Raw genomic sequence first — 14,488 nt, forward strand, 5'->3', positions numbered from 1 at the left:
TTTCTTGTTTTCTTTTTTTTTAAGGATTATTTTTTGGGGGTTTCTTGCCTTTATTCAGATAGGACAGCTAAAGACATGACAGGGGGAGAGAGACAGGGGATGACACGCAGCAAATGTGCTACAGGTGGGAATCGAACCAGCAGCCGTATATTACATTAATGTAACCTGAAATACTGATGAGAATTTACAGATATTGTGAGAAATATTGTCAAAATTATCATAGAATTGTAAACATGTTTATATGTAGATCACTACAATGATCGGTGTTTCGTCAATAGTTATATAATAATAGCTTATGAACATCAACATATAAACTGCAAATGTCATGTAATAAGTGACTGAAACTAGGTGACTGTCAGTCAGGACCACAGAATGATAAACTCTGATGAAGACAGAATAATCTGCAGAAATGTTTGTCTGTTTGAACACTAAAAGCTGCAAGACAGCATTTCTTCTTGTATTGTCAAGATCGACAGGGACGACCAAAACTGTTTGTGTAAATTACAATTTATACTGCGGGTGTCATCAGTGTCAGTGCTGCTTTTTTTAAGATTCATCTTCTGGTTCAAAATTGAAAGGTACAGCTGACCCCTGTAATGATAATATACATCAGTGAGCCCTGAAGTGGTAATGAAAAAGTACCAACACTGCAGGAAAGAACCTATTCTGTAAGTACATATTCATATGTAAATAATTACAATTGATACAGCAAGTATATCTAATTATCATCTTTTATTAACTCCACTTACAATTCACTGATATTGAACAATAAATAATGGACTGAATAAATAAACAATGTATGTAGTATTAGCAGAAAATATACAAATATAGGCCATACTCTGCAATATAATAATAAATAAACTTTAAAATATAAATAAATAAAACAGTTGATGCCTTGATGAGGTACACACATGTTAGTGAGTACTTGTGGTCCTGTATTGATACTCCAGAGGCCCTAGAATAAAACTAAGATGCTGGGTATGAAACCTATGTGATGTCCAGTGGGATCAGAGAACTTGTCCTTGATGCTCCAAACAAAGCAGCTGGATATGGCAAGATGGTTTCTCTGCTCTAAAGAGTCATGTTGCCAAAAAAAAAACAAAACTGCATAACTGCACTCCTGGTTGTCATCCCCAGGCCCTCACAGTTACCACAAGTGTACCATGATACCCCTGGTACTCCAGTAAAAGGATGATGATGCATAATCAGGGCATCAAACAGTCCTGGCTGCTTCCTCAGGAGCTTCCTGTGCTCCTCCAGGGTCATTTCTTCAACAAGTCTCTAAAGACTTAAAACACAGGAAAAATACAGATAATGTTAATGAGATGTCTGATGTTATGTTGGTAATATGCTAATTTCACTGCAGCTAATGGTGTACAGGCTGCACAGAGTTTCCTCGACATGTAGCCACATGTAGACCTCAGAGCTGTAAATATCACTTTGCGTTGGATTAGGATTATTCATATCACAAAGACCATGCAGGAATATAACAAGGTCATTTTTTTTAAAAATACATACCTTTGTTACTTCTTTGTTCCTTTGGAGAACTTAAAATTGCTCCTCTTCATCCTCCAGCGAAGCTTACGCTCTTGCCCCCTGGCACCTCTCCCTCACTTGGTCCTGGCACTGTAACCTCAGCCTCCCTGGCCCCTCCCTCTCCCTTTTCCTCTCCCTCTTCCTCACCCTCTAACCGCAAACCCGTAACCGAGACTGTGACTCTGAAACCGGGGAATAAATATGCATCTAGCCAACACTGTCTTGCTATCACACTAAACGACTGCAATCACTTCGACAGTGTCGGCTTATATTAGCATGCAAAGAAGCTCGCTAAAACACAACTACATTATAAGTAAGTTATATTTAAATAACAGTTATATTTGCTATCTCACATGAAAGCTATGACCTATCTATAAACAAACCTTATCACTTCACAGATGTGGGTGTTAAAGTGCTGGACTGTCCACTGTAGTTACTTGTTGTAAGAACTGGTGCCAAAATAACCAATATAGCCATTTTGTGGTACTTGGGTTGGAGCACTGTAATGTAGTTGTAGCTGTGCTTTCAAGTTCCTGCTCATGCAGATTTTTGACTTAATCGCAAGCAGAGCTCAGCTGTCAGAAAGTGCATGTTGTTGAGATCTTATGAATCACAAACAGAAGAAGCTTGCATGTTCCTCCTGATGTTGTAATGCTGCTGTTTATGATTTACAGTGAGAAAGCAACTGGACAACAGTTTCACGCATCTACATTACTTCACACGTCCCATGATTCAAAACAGACAGTGTTTTGAAAGGAAGGAAGGAAAGAAAGACGGCCCTTTCATGAGGGGATGTATGATGAAGTCACCATGAGTCTTGAGAAACTAAGCAGTTCATCAGGAAGTGTATTTCTGTAACACAAATCCCAGGTGTACAGATATGACGCGGAGAGATTAAAGTACACACGGAAGTTCCTGTGAAAAGGAAATTGGTCTGTGCTCAGTGTCTCTGTTAGTGGACACAATTCGAAGGCTGTAAATTGATTCTCAGGGATGACGCTGATCTATTTTTTTTTTTTTTTTATCTTGGAGACATGCTTGTCCTCTGTAGGTTCAGGTTTAATATTGATTTTGATTGATTCTATAGTTTGAAACATCTCTTACTCATAATGAGTTTTTGACCAAATCAAAGTAAAATGAATATAACTGATTGAAGATTTTCTGTAATAATAGAACAGACTGATTAACTTTCTAATCAGTGTTCTGAGCTGCAATATTAGAGATGAAAAACAGACCTTAAATAGTAAATAGTAGTCAAGGTGGTATGTAATTGTTTCATCATAATTTTAGTGTGTGGTTGATACACTGTCTAAATTTAAAGTGTTAATATGATCTGAAGCAAATGGGGAAAAAAAATGACTCAGAGGTTCCCATGGTGAGACAATGCATACAGTCTGTGCTGCTGTTCTGCATTATACGGCTTCAGTCAGTGATATTACAAATGTACAGCTCAGCAGCTTTTCATTTTTAACATCTTCCCCCAGTTTATAATCTAAATTGCTCATAAACAATCCTGTTACAACAATAATTAGTCAAAGAACAGCGCTTTTTATGGACAACTTAATCTGAAACTCTGAACATAACCTGCTCCCGGCCAGGTTATGAGTTCAACATAAGTTACCATGGTGATGTAGCCAGTTTACAAGAGAAACCCTGAAAACCCTTTCTTTGGACTCAACCACCTTGCTAACAGACCGGACTGGATCGTATTTTACGGAGAAAATATTTTCTGATTTCCCCTCTGACGTCCTCTGACTGCTGAGCTTCAGCTCTCAGTTATTTAATTTTAGAGTTTCCAGATGAACAGATGGCTTTAGCTTAACAGAACCAAGATCAGTAGAATCCTGGTGAATCACTGGGGTGCTGGGAGCCAAACCAAGCAAGAACACAACTCCGGTACTGTATTCCCTTTGGTCAGACTGGTCTCTGTTGCTGGCCCTGGTCTGGCTGTGTTCACTGGCAGCTCTCATTCCAGGAACGGTTAGCTAATATATGAACTTTAAGATAACATTTAAATTTTTGCAAATCACATTTAAATATAAAATCACGACAAAGTCATAATTCACGTTGCAATTTGACAGGCTTGTCATTCATGAGAAAGGGAATCTGCGAAGCCACAAATGAATGTGGTGTGATTTAGAGAAAACAATCTTTAAAAAAAACTGTGCAGGACAATCAGTCAACTGTACCGCTATACCATTTATCTTGACTCACCAATAGTGGAGACAACGGTTCCCACAAAGTAAAAAGCGCCCGGGATGTCCCATAGGGGTCTGCCTCTTTCTGTTCGGATGCCTGCAGTCCGAGCCTCCTCATAGTGGCGCAACAGAGATTTCAGGTCTTCACAACTAATGTTATGCTCATGACTGAAGTCCCTTAGCCTTCTCTCCCAGAGCTGGTGGGCCTGTAGCTCCACTGGTCTCTCCAAGAAAGAAAATATGGCAGCACCAGCCAGCATGTAAAGAGCGATGAGCACAAAGAGCAGGTAGAAACAAGCAGTTTCCTTGCCAGGGATCAGGGATGGGCAACAGCAGGAGAAATCCTTCTTCATTGTCGCTTCAGGCTGCAGATAGAGTTTCTTCCTTGTGTGCTGTAAAACTGTTTAATGTGCTAAGCAACAGCAACTAGATAAATGATATTTACTTAATCAGCTGATACCATCTCTGCAGGTGCTACAGGAGATATCGTTGTTAGTCCAGTTTGCTCTTCTCTCAGTCTGTTTTTATCTAGTTAATCTGTGCAATTCTATCCTATTGGGTCAAATTCACCTGTAAAACCACAACTGCTTCTACAACGTCTAGGTCTGCAGGTGGCTTTTACAGCAGCTTTAATGATCTTCGTAAGGTTACTGCTTATCACCAGCTCGATAATCCATCTTTACTCTCCTTTTATGAACTACAAACATACACAGGCACACAAGTTACTGCTCTCCCATTGTCTTTTTTATGTCAGCGTGAGCAGACTTACATAAAACAGACAGTATGTGTCTCTGTCTGTTTCAGAGATACTGATCCTACTGCTCTCAGATCCACCCTCGCTGTAATTACTGTCAAGTTTTTCCTCTTATTTCTTATCTGACAAGAAAATTGCACATTATATTTAGAATGTGCGTGTGTGAGAAACAATCAGTTAGCAGTTCATCAGATGTTTCATGTTTGCTAATATGAACCTCAACCATCCTTTAGAAACACTTACCAATGGAGCACTGTCGGACTATATTAGGGTTTTGGAAAGTGTAATGTGAAATCAGAGCATGAACAACCACAAACTATTTGTTATGGCAATGTTTAGATGACTTTATCCATAATGGCATGTTTAGTATGTCTGTTACGCCCTAACAGCTGGTAATATGTTTTTAAGAATGTCAGGCATTTTCTCTTTTAAGACACCCTCTTTTGTTTAGAAATTCCTGTAATGTGAACATGTGCCCCATTAGGAATGTGTGGCTGATTAGAGTGGAACAAAATACAAAACATTTTAAATGCCAATTTAGAACAAAAGGGAAGGTATCAAGACTTTTTCCTATTTGTCTCCTTCCTCTCCCCGTCTCCCTGTTTATGCCTACAAAGAAGACATGGAAATATTTAGCACGTCTCAGGAGAAGCCCTATAACAATACAAATATGATGGCACAAGAAGAAGACAAGATTTTTACAAATAATTAGCACTTCCTTGATTATTCCAGTCTAGAAAGTCCTAGACTGCTGGGTTGCTCAGGATTAGTAACCAGTACAATAGAGTGATTTAAAATGATAGCTTCAAAGTATATGAGTTAGATCGCAAACAAGTTCCTGGTTTTTTTTCACCCGAGTAAAAGCCACAAGCAAACAGAAAAAAAGACATGAGAAATATTGGATTCTCATAATCCCTCCACCACCCTTCCTGTAAAATATTAAAGTTCCCTTTGAGACCTGCCCTGCATCAGGGTTCTCGGGAAATAGATAAGCAGCTGGCATTTTACCTGTTGGGAGTGAGGTTTGCTTTTCTTCGTGGCTGTAATAATACAGAAGGACTGGGCGGGATGGGAATCATAATAACAATAGGTCAGTTTTTCTACGTAAATTTGCAGCTCTATTTTGATCTGCACTTTAATGACTGCATGCATGCATGCAATAGAGTGCAGATCTCCATCAGGCAACAGATGGTGAAGCACGTACTGCAATGCCACCACAAGTGCCAGATGCAACCAGTAGAGGTTTGCAAAGTTTAACCAATAACATGACTCCTACATATGTTGTCCCTAGCTAAAGCAAGATGCAGCTGTTGATCACTTGCAGTGGAAGTGAGAGGTCAGTGAAGTGTGAGTGAGAAGTTATTTCTATACATGTATGCTTCCAGTGCTCTGAGTACAGAGCAGTGATAGAGAGCTGAACATTGTCCCTTGTCACAAAAATAAAATGTTGACAACTCGTCATTTATCTATTAGATATTTGTATGTAATTTTGTCATAATTATCATATGAATTCTTGAAGTATGTGCTGGCGGTTGGATCCTGGAAAGCTGTGCAAGGTAAATTAAAATGATTCTGGGTTTTTTGGAGTGATTTTTATTTAATAATTACATAATCTCCTTGTGCTGACAAGTAAAGGGTAGATTGAAACTCACATTACCGGATATACTGAAACAGAGGGGGAAAGAGGAAAGCCAGGTGCATTGTTAATTTAGAGTAGTATATTGTCTGAATACAGAGAAATGGAGTAAACTTGTTTAATGGCAGCCCTGTCAAGAGCTCCAAGGAAAGAGCATATGTTCCCTGTCAACACCATAGAAACTGGGTTTGAATAAAGTATGTAAACCATTGAATGAAATGAAGCATGTATGCATACTTCTCCTCAAAACAATGGAAGACTTTGCTTGCATCAACAGAAAAAATGGCATTAGGAGTCATATATGGTTCATATATTGGTCAAATCAAGGGTCTAAACCTTTCAATGACATTTATTATTATACAACAAAGGGTTGTACAGTGAAGTTAGAGTTGCTGCTCCTTCATAATACAAACAAAATAGAAGGTATATACAGATGATTTCTTAAATTAAGAATGGAATAGGATGAAAATATAAAACAAAATAAATACATACATACAGACACGTGTACACCCAGGAAATAATTCTGCAGTCCAGTGTCTGAATCTAAATTAGGTCGAATCTAAACAGCAACAACAAGGTAATGATATTATGTTTCACATCCTCACATTTTTTTTCCACAACGCATCATCAATGTGAAAACACAGACTCTGAGAGATCCGGCTGCGTCTTTGAAAGATGCTGACTACATTTGTTGATCGTCTGAGGGTCCACTGCTGATTAAAGGAAAAAAGTAGCAAAGTTTGAAGAAGCTATTTGTCAGTGCTTCGACATGTGGAGCCATTGCCATAGCAACCTGTACTGTTATCAGTATTCAGTAGTTACAAGGTGCAATAAGCAGTCAGTTGGGTCTTTACCCTGGAGATAGAGTATAATGAGACTTGTGTCATTACTTTGGGAGAAGTGAAGTCAGTTACATCAAGTCAATGTCCTAACTGCTTTATGCACGAGGAAGTCAGTTCTATGTCTAAGTAAGTGTTCATAAAAAGTTTACAATTTTTTTCAAGCCTATCTCAAATACAGTACTCACATATGTACCATGAGAGTTGACTGTATTCATTCTTCCAGTTCAAGGTTAACATTCAGTGCCGTAATATTTAATGTCTATCTCAGCTATTTCTTCCAACTCTTAAATGTGCTGCAATAAAGATTTATTTGGACCAGAAGCTTGTTTTATGCCTGATGGATATCTTCCCCAGCTCAAACAGAACACTTGGCATATATCTGTATTGCAATGTGCTCAACTATTAATATCCATATAACCGCAGAAAATTTTCTTAGCCAGTTTTCTTAAATTTTGTTAAAATTTGCACTACATCTAGAGGGAAACCTTGCTAACGTAACTTGAATGATAGGGAGCCAAAACACAACATCCCACTGTATAGAACAGGGATCTGCAGCTTTGACAAAAAAAACAAACTATATGGAAGTAAAAACACTGTAATTTTACAGGACTAAAGTGATTGTTGTGTGCCGCAGCACTGTTTGTGTGTCCTCTTGTGTTCTCTGTGAGCAGGTACAGCTGCTGGTGTACCCCATCAGTAATCAGCCTTGGAGTTTGAAAACAGGGAGAGAGCAGCAAGACAGGACCAGTAGGTCATCAGGCAGATGTCAGTCTGCATGTGTGCTGTTTAGTTCTGTGGTGGCACACTAGACTACGTGTGGTTAGTGCAGTGCTAGCATAGTCCCTTGTTTGGCTAGTGTAATGTTAGTGTGTGGCTTGCGTAATGCTAGCATGGGCCAGGTTCTGCCATCTTAATCCTTTCTAGGAGGAAGGGTGTCTTGTGAGTTTGTTCCTTTAATGTCTTTTTAATGTTTATTAACCCCCCCCCCCCAAAAAAAAAAAAAAAAATAAAATTGTAATTTCATAGAGCAGCTCCATTTTGTTCTTTTATGGTGAAAAGATGGCTCTTTAAGGGTTGCAGACCCCTGTACAATAAAATCAACATGCTGCGATGTCAAGGTACGATTGATGATTGAAAAGCTTCCACTGACAACAAGTATAGCCCAAGATGAGACACAACATAGTTGTTAAAACTTTATTTAAAAATACATCAGTATTTGTAAAAATAAACATGCAAAATGTAATATATATGCAGTTGTTGATGCATACAAATGAAATGAAAATAGGTTTTCTATCTTAAATTCTTGTCATTATCATACAATAAATGTAAAGCTTACAGAGGAATGTACAGTATGACAAATACAAAACAGCTGCTATTCCCACTACTCTATTACAGTAAAGAAATCTGATTCACATGATAAATGGCAACTTAAATCTTACTTTAAATGCTATTCTTGAAGAAATGCTCATCAGTTACTAGCTTTATCAGTAATGCATCAGTATAATTTGTTAGCTGCTTAGCTTATCCTTGTTACACATTAATATTCTGTGACAGCAAAGAAGCCAGTTACTTTTAGTTAAACATTTATTCTGCTCAATTCAGCATATACTGCTGTAAACAAGTAGTGTCAGTATCCTACAACACTGTAGTTAATAAACAGAGTAATGCCTCCATTTCAGAGCTCTGGCTTATTTGATATCTGATACAGAGGACACAGAGGAAGGAGGTTGAATATTGATGCTGGCTTCCGAACAAAGGAGAAGCTAACTTTATTGTTAGCCATCTGGCAAACCTGTGTTAAAAGTTCCTACATTCATTAGGAGCTGGCGGGAGTGTGAACACCACAGACCATCAAGGAGCCTGAAGTTCCAGGTTCTTAAGGTTGCAACTGACCCTTCTTAACTCCTGTCCCTTCTCAGTCTATGCTCCAATAGCTGTTGAGCAAGTTTGGCACATTAGTCAGCTTTCTCCTTTCCTGCGTCCTGTAATCATTCATATCGAAAAGAAAAGCAAAATTAAATGATGTTGCTGAGGGACTTGTTACACTATGTATCAGGAGAAAGATAAAAAGGTCGTTAAACTGTCATTGAAGCACAGAACAAAAAGAGGCAGGACTTATGACTGGCGAATTTGTTCTCAACACACCTTTTCACTATCTTTTTAGTGTTATTGCACTTTATGTACTTTTTTGCACATTTATGTTTACAGACTTTCTGTCCACCCCCCTAGTATTTTGAGTTTAATTCACAGGTCTAAAAAGAGACAAAATGCAGAACAGACTATTATAGTTTTTTACGACTGCTTGCACACTAAATTTAAAAATAACACAGTTAGTGAAACCTGACACTCAAGGAGCAAAACTTCAGCCCAGATCTGCACAACTATAAGCACATTCTCAGCCTCACACTTTTTGCAAAACACTAAACACAACGTTTTTTCAAATCACTAAACACACATATCTACATTAGACACTGCCTTTCAAAATACAACACAGTTCAAACAGTGGATCAAACATGGCCGTTAGGTGCCCTCACAGTATCTCTAAAAAATCCAGGCTTTTCATAAAAAAGCAGAAATGTGAAATGTGTTTTAGATTGAGCACAGCAGCGTCTAACTGGTTCAAGCTAAATCAGATCGTATGAGGCGTTTATGGTGACAAAGTTTTGTTTAAAGTCATATCTGTACAGCTTTGAATTAAGTGTTTCATTTTCCAAAGATCTGAGGGGTTCTGCTACTTGTGTGTGTGGTTGTGTGAATTGTGTAGCGTTTTGATAAAACGAGCCCTGTTTTCAAAATCGTGTTTAAGCAATCGTAAAAAAAAAAAAAAAAAAAGTATTACTATGTATTTTTTAAATTTTGTACATAACATCAGAAAAGTGAATTTGTTTGGCCATGATAATCTTTTTTTTAACATTCTGTGTTATTGCTAATTACTAATCACAGTTAACAGTGTATATTGCAAAATTCATACAAAGTAATTTTTACTTACTAACTAACAGTGAGGAGTATTGCCACTGTGTCCTGAGTCGACCTTTTTCTTTTTTACTACCTTTCTATTAAAATTTCACTTTACTGGTGATATAAATTATAGTGTAGTGTTTTCAGTTAATTTAATAGTGTATAAATAATGTTCAACTTTGCAGTGCATGTTTTAGCTAGTGTCTTTTTTTCTCATGCTTATAAATGGTGAAAAACTTCTCATATTCTTTTTTTAGTGGTTACTTTGTGACTGGCCAGGGACTACAGATGAAAAATACTCTCTTGACTAACTCTGGCACATTTACATCAATGTTTGTTAATGTACACTGTCCCTATGAAATAAACCAATACACAAATAAACCATTTACTTTAGCTTTTGCCTTAACAAAGCTGACAAAAGGACACAATCACTGATGATTAAGCCAGGTGTAAGGCTTCTCCTGATTTGACCGCCCTTATCTTGTCATTGTAAACACTGGATGCTGCACTAAAGGCTGGCCCATAGCCAATTTTTACACCAGGGCGCCCAAAATGGGATAATCAGGACCCTGCCAAGTCAGTGAATCCCTTAAAACCATAAACCATAGACTCTGGAGGATTTGGCATTGTCAAAAGACACCTTTGACAGAGTAACAGAAAGCAATATAACAAGTAATGTAACTAATAACTGCTGCTGATTAGTTCTTATCCAAATAATGATATTACTTTTCAGTCAGAAATGAGTACTGAGTGACTGATAACATGCTATGCTATGTCCAAGTAAACTGCCCAACGCTGACCAGCAGACTAACCATTACAGACAGAAACACTTAGACATAATGAAATGGATTGACTGGAGAAAGGACTGATGGTTGAAATCGATGAAGACATTAACGTCATCAAAACCGTACGTCTTCCCAGGGAACACTTTAGGAATGTTGCAGCGGTCAGGTGTCTCCAGGGTGCGGGTTGAGGCCACGTGATTCACTGTGCCATTTCTTCCATGGATTTTCGTCACATTGCTGAAAATGATGCTGTGCAGAGACACCACGTCCACAGTCCCGACTAGCACTAAAGAAGGACACAAATATTAAATTTACAAATCCATATGTATTCATAGACAGCAGTCAAAATTATAAACTGATTACTGTCTTACTTTCTTTGCAAAGATCTGTTTCATTCAGATTGTTCACTGACTCAAGTCTGGACTCTGAAAGGAAACATCACACACACACACATTATACACACATTATTGCTGAAATCAAGGAACTAGAATATAAATCACTTCTGTGAGGGAGTGTCCAAGCATCACACAACTGACCTTTAATCATCCTCTTCTGATGATGTCCTGGTCGGTGCAGTGGACTGCAGCAAACATCCTAGTTACAAAGTAGATAAAAAGTATTTTTATGAACAATATAAATTAAACTACCCCTGTGAAATGAGGTAAAATTAGCAATAGGGATGTAACAATGCATCGCAAGGCAATTAAAAATCTAAAAAAATGTGTGGAAACTGAAAATGGCATCGTAATTCATTTTTCATCTCAACCTATTTCAAAGAGCCAAGCGTCTAAGACTGTGTGAAACTGGCCTGACCTGGAAAGAAAAGGGTATGTGTGCTTCTGGCTGGATATACCATGCATAATTTTGCGCAGTAGTGTTAAGGGGATGGAGGAGTGAGGATGGGAGGAGGAGATGAGGATAATATATTGCATGCTCTTGCGCTTTCACTCCTCGAACCAGGAGATCTGTCTCCTGGCTTTGAAAATCTTTTCGTCCTGGTGAATCTGCCATCATGCTGCCATTGCTTGCACTCCTGGTGCACGTGCTTCTTAAAGGTGATGAGAGCTGACTTTTTTTTTTAAAATATACTTGTCAAACATGTCGAACTATGGAGTTGTTCAAGGAATATTTTGTAACTTTTGACAAAGGTAGCTGTTTAGATCCTCTTTTCAATCCCTCTGTACTTTTATACATTAAAGATTTCCACAAAATTCAGAATTTTCCTTTAAATGTTTTCATCTTTTTAGGTATATTTTGGGTCATAGATGTAATTTGAAATGGTCACAAGTAAAGCAGCCTGGACAGTGATGATAGTCAAACCTACGTTTGCATTTTGCAAAGTGGATCCACAGCACCGTGCCTCATGTCCAAACGTGCCTAACAGTGACAGGTTGTATAGTGTCCCAGCGCAGCACTTCTGATGTTTTGTACTGTGGTAGGCGTGAATCCCACAGCAGTGCGTGTTTTCATCTTTGGGATGTCTGGGTGGAAAAACAGAGCCTGTAATTAATATCAAATCAGATGAGTGCCAAGTTATTATTATTATTATTATTATTATCCATTATCCATCCATCTTCAGAGGGTTCCACCAGACGTTCCCAACAGACCCTCACAATACATTTGGGCCTGCCAAGTCTGTCCAGCTTTCTCCTCCACCAGTGGATCCAACTCACCACCAGGTGGTGATCAGTTGACAGCTCAGCCCCTCTCTTCACCCAAGTGTCCAAGACATATGGCCGAAGGTCAAATGACACAACCATAAAGTCGATCACTGACCTCTGACCTATTATTATTGTTGTTGTTGTCGTTGTTGTTGTTTTATTTTGTAAGGAAAGAACATTTTACATTCAAAACCAGGGCTGGGAGGGTTACTTTAAAAATGCATTCCGATTAATCTGTCAACAATTTTCTCCAACAATCAATTAGATGATTGGTCCAGAAAATGGCAGACAATGGTAAAAATGTTGATCAGTGTTTTCAAAAGCCGAAGATGATGTCCTCAAATGTCTTGTTTTGTCCAAAACCCAAAGATATTCAGTTTACTATCAGAGAGGAACCTGAAAAATATTCACATTTGAGAAGTGCTGATGTCTTTGTTACAACAACGTGACATTAATCAAGTCAATAATGTCTTTCGTATTACAACTTGGTACTGTACTCTGTTGCGAAGCAGCCCTTCAACATTAATGACATCTTTATGACAAGTCCAAACTGTACTACTTTGCTTGACTTCAAGGAAAATATTAATGACACACTTATAACAATCTCATGACAGCCAATGTCAAAACCAACCACATATAACACTTTAATGTAATGTAAAAACATAAAGCTAAACAGTTTCTTTAAGTTTGATTATGTCAAGCTGTCATAACAAAAACATTGACAGGTTATGGTGTCTTGATTAATGTCAAGTTCTCATGACAAAGACTTCACATTTACATTAAAAGTGACATAATTCACTGAATGACACATACTCACTATAGTCATAAACATTCATAAAGTTCATGACATGACATGACAGTGTAATGACAGTGTTATGCACACCCCTTCAATAAAGTGTTAACAAAATAATAATAAAACAAAAAAATATTTGCACTGATTATATTAAAGTAATGAGTTGGTTTCCTCAAACCAGCATTTACACTGATTAAAAATATTCTCACAGGAAAAAAAGAAGGATTCAGCCTACAAACGTCACTGGAGAGGGTGAGGCAAGTTTCCCACAGGAAAAAAAAACTAACAGAAAGTATCCACCCAGCTAAGCATATTGGAAAATATTATGAGTACGTTATTTGATCTACCCAAGCCTCCCACTTGGATCAGTGCAAACTAATAAAATGGGAGAAAAATCTGAGATGTGAGCCAATATCTGGCTGATGTAAATTTCTGTACGGACTAAACAAGAAAACAAGAAAGTATCTCTTTGCACTAAAAATGCAGCTGACAAGCATCTTTATGTGGCCTGCTGAGCATCAGTTCATTCTTAGCCACAAGGGGCAAAACAACTCCGAAACAGGCTGACACACAGCAGCCTTGAAATATTGTCATGTTATCAGATCAAAGATTGCAAAAGAGCCATAACATGCAAATGCACAAGTATGTGACGAACAAACACGAGCAGAATTGAGAGACACGAAAACATCCGTGAACCCAGTTGGACAGACATTCCTTGGCTCGAGAGCTTGGTGCCTTTTTCCAGCTTACAGATCAAACAGAAATGAGACACGGGGTCAGTGTAAGTACTGGAATGTCCTGTCTCGCATAGCTGTCTGAAATCAGCCGCCACTCCTGTCTGGATTTGTCTGTATCCTCGCACATTCAAAGGGCGCAAAAATTAATTGCTCCCAGATGGGCTCCTAACTGTGGAAAGCAAACTCTGAACAAACACATACCAGACACTGCAAAATGCCAAGCTGAATGAAAAAGGTTTCCCTGTTTCACTGCACGTCACCAGTACTTTAATGGACATGTGTAAACAAGTATGCATGCATGATCACCTGTGTCCATCGCAGCAGATCTCAGTGCGAGGCCGATAGACTTCTGTCCCACAGCAGTAATGTCCAAGTGAGCCATGAATCTGAAACCAACATGTAGTCCATTTAATAGGGTTGTAAGGAGCGTTGACCTTTATACATTTCTCTCCATTCTCTGTCTTCATACAACAGAGAGCTCTGTGCTGTGCCAAGCTGTACAGTGTCCGTCCACAGCACTTAGAGATTCAGAGAAAATACAGTAAAGAGTGCAGCAATAAAGACACAGATACACTCACATGTAAGAAC

General features: G+C 38.3%; 1 protein-coding gene across 1 annotated transcript in view; it reads right to left on the reverse strand.

Moving 5' to 3' along the window:
- Positions 1 to 9,807: 9,807 nt before the first annotated feature.
- LOC146328732 (uncharacterized) overlaps positions 9,808 to 14,488 on the reverse strand; it is a 55,777-nt gene continuing 51,096 nt past the window's right edge. The window contains exons 14-18 of the mRNA XM_084716681.1: positions 14,207 to 14,286; positions 12,034 to 12,190; positions 11,246 to 11,303; positions 11,081 to 11,134; positions 9,808 to 10,995 (exon numbers count right to left, since the gene is read on the reverse strand). Of these exons, the coding sequence (XP_084572807.1) occupies positions 10,739 to 10,995; positions 11,081 to 11,134; positions 11,246 to 11,303; positions 12,034 to 12,190; positions 14,207 to 14,286 (606 nt within the window). The 3' untranslated portion in view covers positions 9,808 to 10,738. The remainder of the gene's footprint in view (positions 10,996 to 11,080; positions 11,135 to 11,245; positions 11,304 to 12,033; positions 12,191 to 14,206; positions 14,287 to 14,488) is intronic.

This window comes from Lutjanus erythropterus, chromosome 4 (assembly GCF_056507025.1).
Source record: "Lutjanus erythropterus isolate fLutEry1 chromosome 4, fLutEry1.hap2, whole genome shotgun sequence".
Taxonomy (NCBI): Eukaryota; Metazoa; Chordata; class Actinopteri; order Lutjaniformes; family Lutjanidae; genus Lutjanus; species Lutjanus erythropterus.